The 8,068-nt window shown below is 47.1% G+C and overlaps 2 protein-coding genes across 2 annotated transcripts; one reads left to right on the top strand and one right to left on the bottom strand.

Moving 5' to 3' along the window:
• Positions 1 to 201: 201 nt before the first annotated feature.
• Positions 202 to 2,424, top strand: LOC113408385 (mRNA turnover protein 4 homolog; the record flags this gene model as incomplete). The annotated part of the gene is made up of 3 exons (XM_026661593.1): positions 202 to 353; positions 1,181 to 1,257; positions 1,997 to 2,424. Coding segments are annotated over 3 exons (376 nt in total), but the record flags the coding sequence as incomplete, so codon positions are not given.
• A 2,312-nt stretch (positions 2,425 to 4,736) lies between these two features.
• LOC112121978 (aflatoxin B1 aldehyde reductase member 2-like) lies at positions 4,737 to 7,939 on the bottom strand (the record flags this gene model as incomplete). Its single annotated transcript, XM_024220852.2, has 3 exons — positions 4,737 to 5,356; positions 5,985 to 6,114; positions 7,830 to 7,939. Coding segments are annotated over 3 exons (402 nt in total), but the record flags the coding sequence as incomplete, so codon positions are not given.
• Between the last annotated feature and the right edge of the window lie 129 nt (positions 7,940 to 8,068).

The raw sequence follows: 8,068 nt of genomic DNA, 5'->3' as shown, positions 1-8,068 counted from the left end.
GATCTGTTGTACATGGAAGGTGTTTGGATACTGCAGTGATGGGCAGTAGTACAAAACCCATAGATGCTGATTTCACAATGTCCGCACCTGTTGGGGTAGGATAGATGAGTTCCAAGGCTGACCCATCCCAAATGAGGTTTATTCTACAGCTGGAGGTTTCTTAAATAAGTAATACTCTTGTTTCCTTCCCCCCTCTCCCAGATGGTTCTCTCAGTTCAAAGAGGTGGACTTTGCCCGTGCAGGTAACAAGGCAACATTCACAGTGAGCCTGGACACAGGGCCCCTGGAGCAGTTTCCCCACTCCATGGAGCCTCAGTTACGGCAGCTGGGATTGCCAACGGCTTTGAAAAAAGGTATGTGAGCTGGCTGGGGCATCTGATCATAATTCCCTCTCTGCCACTAAAATTATTCCAGACTTACTGGCTTTTATTTAATAAATGTTGGTAACCTCTTGGTCAGCATATATGCAGAAAGGCCTGGTAGGGAGAGTGTTAGATGATGGAAGCAGAAGTCAGAGCATATGTTCAGCAGGAAACTTCTAATATTAAAACCCCCTTCCTCCTCCTATGGTTGGCACTGGAATTGTTTGTTTATTTTTCTATATCATAAAATTATTGTCTCTAAGAGCTGGTTAGGATAAGTCAAGCACCAGATGAAAGCCCCATCTCCTATATGCCTGGGTTTTCTCCTATATGCCTGCAGGTCACAAGGATTTCTCACGGAGGATGCAATTTATTTACTTCATTATATGCCTTGGCAAAGCCACAGGCGGTCGTGTGAAGTCTCCTATTTCTGTCAAAGGAATTGGGAGGAAGGAAGCAGCCTGAATTAGTAATTGTATGAAAATGGGGGAGCCGTGGGGACTCAGCATTTGGGAGAGGACAGGTATGAAGCAAACACCTGCTAAGAGATTAGTCGCTGAAGTGGGTTTACACTGCATATCAATTTCAACGACTGATACATGCCTTACATTATATTACATTTCCTCACAGAACTGTCTGCCTATGTAAAAATCAAACCCATTTATTGTGCTGCCGAGTTGAAGCTTCATTACTCTATGCTGCCAGCAGTAGAGAACCAGGCTGGGAGCTCTGATTACCACAGCAGCTCCAGTGTTCTCTAACCTCATGTGGTATTCATCCCCCTGACTGGATCCCCTTCTTCCTCCTTGTTCCTGCAGGAGTCGTGACACTGCTTTCCGATTATGAAGTCTGCAAGGAAGGGGATGTTCTGACCCCTGAACAGGCTCGTGTCTTGGTGAGTAACGTATTAGCAGCAGTTATGCAGCTGTAGTTCACAGGCAGCCACTATTTCCATCCAGTAACAAGTCCTGTGGAGCCTTCATGACATTACAAATCAGTGTGGCCAGTAAATTTAATTCAGTGTATGAGACCATTTGTGCTCAAATCAAGTAACTTCAGTTCTGGCTATTAACAATAATGCATAGCTGCTGTTGATTAGGGTTGTAATATGCATACTTACGAGCTGTTTTGGCTGCTAAGCAATAATACCTGACTGGGGATTAATGACCAGCTGGAAGAACAGCCCAAGATGCAAATGAAGGAGTCCAGCTGATCACTTGAGAAACACCCTGTGCTGAGACAGGTATTGTTTAATTCTAAGAACACGCGGAGAAATGACCAGGATGATGGACCAGGTATTGCTAAAAGAATTAAATGCCTTGCATGTTGAGATTTGAATCCTGCCTTTGCATTCTAGTTTTATACCGTGCATTTTGAAACCAGCAGTAAAATCATAACTGCCTGAGAGTGGCATGGACTGAGGGAAGGGATCCATCTAATCGAGCTTGAAGGAAAAAGTCTGCATTAAAATAGCTTCATGTTTTTGGTCTATCTCAAGTTGAACTTATCCTTATATTAAAATGCACCCTTTGACTCTTGCTTACATCCCCTATGTTTTGGCATAATCCAGTTTAAAGATGTTACTTAATGTGAGAGCTAGCAGTATGAGTGACAAGTTCCTGTCTCCCTTTCAGAAACTCTTCGGCTATGAGATAGCAGAGTTTAAAGTGACCATCAAGTGCATGTGGCATTCTGAGACCGGAGACTTCCAGCAGTTAGTGAAAGAGACAGAAGAAACCTCAGAGATGGAGGAGGACGACGATGAAGAAAATGACAATTAACTGAAAGACCCGCTATAGGACATTAGAGACAGTTTGTTCTATTTCAAGAATAGTCCACTGAAGCCCATGGGTACTCTCCCTCAGGTGCAGCAGGACAAAGTTGATCAACCCACAGACTTGCTATTTATCAAAGATGATGCAAATGGTTTATATATAAAATTAAGTAGAAATTTGGGATTCCTGCCTGTGCCACCTCTGACTGCCTCTTTAAGCATCCCTGGGCCAGGAGGAAATGTGCAGCACCTGAGAGCAGGCTAAAGTAAAACCCTTTCCACTCTGTGCTTATTGTTCAAACTTGAGCCGTATCTCTGCAAATCTACTTCACTGCCCCATCCTTCCTCTCTACAGAAAATTGCTTTTGAACTGCTCACTTTGCATTAGAAATGACAGTTGTATGGAGTCAAGTTGCATTTAAACAGTTGCTCTCTAAAGGAGAAGGTGCTAATTCATATTGCCTAGAAGGTTGGGTTTTGTCTTAATTCTACAGCTAAGAGAACAATCTGGACTGTATTCCTTTGAGAGCAGATACTGACTAAATTACCCCTCAAGCCAAAGGATGCCTCTGCCATCTTTTAGTAAGTTCCTTCTGTCTTCACTGAGCCTGTTTAACAACAGTGCATCACCAGAACCACTGCAGCTTCCCTCAAGCATGGCATATTTCTCAATGTAGAATGGTAACAAAGCAGCAGTTTTCAACCTCTTTTCAGTTACAGGCCCCTACAAAATTTCAAGTGGAGGTGCAGACTCCTTTTGAAATCTTAGGCAGCCTGTAGCCCCCCAGGGGTCTCAGACCACAGGTTGAAAACCCCTGTTCTGTGGTAATGCCAACTTTTTGCAGAACCCCTAGATATAGTCTGCAGACTCCAGGGGTTGGTGGACTACAGGTTGAAAACCACTGAAATAGAAGAATTATCTTCACTCCACTTTCTAGTAGAGAATATCTGTGATTTTTCCTGTAACTGATTCTTGGCCTAGCACCTCCAAGGTTCTAACAGAATGAGTAATTTTTTTTAAAGGGGAAAGAGTCCTAAAAGTTATACTTTAAATGTTGGTGTAACTGCTCTGGCAGTGAGGAGTATGTGTGTACAATACTCAATCTATAGAAGCAGGCAAAAATCCTGTAGTTAAGACTTTAGGATGCAGAACTGAGGTTGCAACTACATGACCGAGACAGAAGGGGGGGGCATTGTGGTGGTAAAGCAGTCACATGACCAGTTGTAATTAGTGCCTATGGCACTTGCAAGAGTCTAGATCAGTGGTCTCCAACCTTTAAGTACAACCCAGGATCTGCCTCAAAGAAAATGTAGAACAAACAGTAATCGCACAAACACCCTTCCCCACTCACTCCATCCTCGCTCACTCTCCCCCCCACCCTCACTGAGCTGGGGTGTGGGCTCTGGGCTGGGGCCAAGGGGGTCAGAGTGTGGGAGGGACTCAGACTGAGCCTGGGGCAGGGGGTTGGGGAGCAGGGTGTGGGGTTTGGGTGCAGAAGGGGGCTCAGGGCTGGGCAGAAGCTTGGGGTGCAAGAGGGGCTGCAGGCTTGGAGGGAGTTGGGGGGGGGGAGCCTCAGGGCAAAGGCAGGGGGTTGGAGTGCAGGAGGAGTTTGGCCAGCATGTCCAGCAGTAGCTCCTCAGGGGAGAAGGGGAGATGGCTCAGCACCCTGCCCGTGTGCAGGCACCACCCCCACTGCTCCCATTGGCCATGGTTCCCCATCCCCGGCCAATGGGAGCTGCAGGGGGCAGTGCCTGCAGGCAAGGGCAGTATGCAGACACTCCCTGCCCCCCAGGAGCTACTGCCAGGAGCCTGCCTTAGCCCCACTGCGCTGCAGGACTGTTAGCAGCCAATCTCCTGGTTTGGCAACCCTAGACTGAGATCAACTGTCAAAGGCTCCACCATCAACCAGTCAATCACAATCTACCAGTTGGTGACCACTGGTCTAGACTGAACCACAACTTTAGGTTACACACTGCCTGTGGAAAATTCCACCAGAGGTAAGACTAGGGTTGTCAACCCTCCAGGATTGTAAGATTAATCTTCAATTAAAGATTGTCATGTGATGAAACCTCCAGGAATACCCAACCAAAATTAGCAGCCCTAGGACTGGTCTTGTGTATGATGTCCACTGTTCAAGTGGGTTGTCTTCAACAGAATTGAGGAAGTTACGTAGCTAGACCGGAGTAAACAAAGTGCTATTTAAACAGTTACTTAATGGGCAGGATAGTTCCCATTCTTGAGCCAAACTACATTAAGGTTATTCCTGCAGTTCTACTATTTAACAAAATATGTTTTAGGAAGCCTGCCCCTGGGCTGAAATCCTGATGGCTTAAGACAGTTTCGGAAGGCCTAGTTTGCACTTTGAAGTTCCTCTCTCAGCTTTAGGGAGGCTTATTTTCACAGCTCTTGCCTTGGAAATAGAGCAAGTAACTGGGCTAAAGTCCCTTCATGAGTGAACAGCACAAGCAAAATTGGAACCTGCACCCTTCCGAAAGGAACTCCATCGCTTTAATCACAACTATCCTTGTAACTGCTATTGTGATTGGGTTTGGCTGTTATTAAAACAGCTTTAAGCAGAAATTCAAAACAAAATCCAAAATTCAATTAAACAGACATGGCCTGAGTTAGAAAATGCTTTATTCTGACAGCTGATTGAAGACAAATATCCACATTCCTACGTGGAGACTTCACGAATTACATCACTGAATCACACCACTATTTTGTGTGCTCAGGTGAAAATAGGAGCTGCCCTATTACGGGACATTCTCATGGCAATTATGGCTTTTAGTTTTGTTTAAGGAAAAACCAGACACCTTATGGCTTGGACACCATGTGCAGCTACCATTAAGTCAGCATAGAAACAGTGAAGCTTGTGATTGTACAAAGAGGTTCAACTCTAGTGCAAGGAAACCCCCATGTGGCACCAATACGTTCACTACCTGGAACCCATGATCCAAGGGTGAAGTTTCCTCTGAAACGCTTTGGGAGGAGTTAGGAAGTCTCAGAGGCCAGGATACTTGGTTACCATCCCCACACTAAACTTGCGACCCCCATTTTCTAGCGGAAGTAGTTGGGACAGTCATGTGCTACTAGGTGCCAGGCTCTATCAAATGCTTCCACCACAGCTGGGAGCAGAGGGCCCTCTTCACTGCACGTGAGGTTCTGCTGCAGCTGATCCATGTTGGACATCCCAATGATCACTGCATCTCCAAGGGCACCCTGCAGTGGAAAGGGAGGAGTTACCTTATAGGAAAACCAGCTTGCCTCCCATCTCGTAACAAACATCAGACTTCAGCTCTGTTGGTCTTTCAGCTGAATGTTGCTCTTTGGCAACTACTGGATATTTGGGGAAATAGGTCGTAACTGCAGTCCTGTTAACAAGGCCAGAACTCAGTGTGCCTTCCAAGTCTCGCCAACCCCTCAAAGGCTGCCAATTCATGCTCTGTGGGTGGCCAGAGGGATGTTTTGGGGGAGGAAGAGAACATAACTATTAATTTCCTGGCCATATGAAAAGCCAGTTTATCACCTCATGAGGAAGTGGCTGGCTGAGAAAAATCAAAACTAGAGCAACTGGCATTTAACATCTTCCACTTTCCTTCAGGCCATGGAGACAAAATACAGAAGGAAGTGTAGAGTGGATTCACTCCTATACTCTGCTGTGTGCAACGGCCTGGCATTGGAAGACCAAAGTAATGTTTCAAAAAGAACAGAGCAGTAGGGTCTGAGTGGATTAAAAGACAGATTTCACTGCTGATGTACTGCAACTGGAAAAACCAAAGCAATCCAGTTGCAGAGTTCCGGTTCTGTTGGACATACCAACCGTCTTATGTTAAAGTCAAGCAATTACCTGAAGTTTGGAGTGGTGGTACATCCAGCGTAAAGCAGCTGAAGTTAGGCTGGGGGGGTTAGAGCCATAAGCCTCCCCTAACGCTTTCTCTACCAGGGCAATGGCTTGGAAATGGTGCTCCTTCCAGTATCTGCAGCAAAGGAGATATTAATGGAGCATTCATTTTACTAACTCAACTATCTCTGGCTTCTTCTTATGACTCAGACATGGATCCATACTGCAGGCAAGAGAACAAAGGGGCATTCCTACCTCCAACAGGTCCAAGACCAGTGCCTGGACTATTGCATGTACCCAATGCAGCCCTTATGGCCTATGCTACCCAAACGGTTTTTGGATGATCCAAAAGGCAACCTCCCCTAGAGATCAGGGATGCTGCAGTCACTGTTTAAGAAGCATAATGTTGCCTGTTGAGGCTTCGGACTCTAACTTATATTTCACTGGTGTAGAATTTATTTTATTTTTTTAAGATAGCTAGTATAGATTGTGTAGATACAGCAAACAAGTTCACAGCAGCCAGCTCATGCCCCTGCATCGTTTCCAGATACCAGACCATTAGTGTACTAAGGATGCACTAGATGTTAGATGGCTAGCTAGAAAAACCTGACTACCTTTTATTCTTCTTGTAGGCCTTTCATCAAGAGCTGAAAGCACTTTGCAAACATTCAGCTTCAGCCTCCTGTACAGGAGGTCAATATCCCCCATTTCACAAATGGGGGAGGCAGCTATTTAAGTGATTTTTGCAAGGCCACAGAACAAGTCGGTGACAAAGCTGAAACTAGACCAATAGTTCACAACCAGGGGTCTGGGGCCCCCTAGAGGGCCGTGAACAGGTTTCAGGGGGTCTGCCAAGTAGGGGCATTAGACTCACTGGGACCCTCGGCAGAAAGCCGAAGTCCCGCTGCATGGGGCTGAAGCCCAGGGCCCTGTCCCTGCCACCCAGGGCTGAAGCCGAAGCCTGAGCAATGTGGCTTCACGGGGGCTCCTGTGGCATGGGGCCCCAGGCAGCTGCCCTGCTTGCTTCCCCCTGACACTGACCCCGGCTTTTATATGCAGAAAAACAGTTATTGTGGCACAGGTGGGCCGTGGAGTTTTTATAACATGTTTGGGGGGGGGGAGGAGAGTAAGGGGGCTCAGAAAGAAAAAGGTTGAGAACCCCTGAACTAGACTATAGAAAGCACCCCTACTCAGTCCTCTGCTGTAATAAAGCCACCACACTTGTTCTCTTTATGATCATTAAACCATCCCTCTAGTTAACGAATTCCCACCACCCGAGTGCTGCAGGGGAGCGCCAAAGCACCACTGTACAGGGACAGTGTAAGAGTTGCTCAGCAATAACTGCGGGAGATCACCTGCCCGTGGGCATAATCACTGAACAGACTTTAGTCATTTGTATTTTCTCCTGCATCGTCGCTGGGTGATTCATCTAGGCTGAATCAAAGGTAACGTTCTAGCCCAGGGATTCTCAACCTTTTTCTTTCTGAGCCCCCCCCTCCCCCCCCCAACATGCTATAAAAACTCCACAGCCCCCCTGTGCCACAACAACTGTTTTTCAGCATATAAAAGCCAAGGCCAGCATTAGGCGCTAGCAATCGGGGCAACCGCCGGGGGACCCACGCCACAGGGAGCCCTGCAAAGCTTAGTTGCTCAGGCTTCGGCTTCAGCCCCATATGGCGGGGCTTCATCTTTCTGCCCTGGGCCCCAGCAAGTCTAATGCCGGCCCTGCTTGGCGGACCCCCTGAAACCAGCTGGCAGCCCCCCAATGGGCCCCAGACCCCTGGTTGAGAACCAATGTTCTACCCTCAGGAGAGGTCTGTCTCTCTGCCATTCTACCATCTGGAAACTTACCTGTCCCTGTAGGTCTGGGCCCAATCGTTTCCAAAAAACCTGCCAGTCGGTTGGCCCGTGTCTTTATCGACATACTTGTACTTCCCTGTCAGCAGCCCTCCTGCAGGGGTTCAATGACATGCTATTGTTAGTGGCCAGGATTTTGTGGTGGATGGAATTGTACAGCCTGCAAAAAGTACTGTAGCCTTGTATACCCCATGACCTCCTACACAAGGCCTCTCCTGCAGCCCAGGCATAAA

This window comes from Terrapene carolina, unplaced genomic scaffold (assembly GCF_002925995.2).
Source record: "Terrapene carolina triunguis isolate 2854851 unplaced genomic scaffold, T_m_triunguis-2.0 Scaffold11579, whole genome shotgun sequence".
NCBI lineage: Eukaryota > Metazoa > Chordata > Testudines > Emydidae > Terrapene > Terrapene triunguis.
The sequence above is the reverse complement of the archived record's forward strand: the minus strand, read 5'-3'. Positions and strand labels throughout refer to the sequence as shown.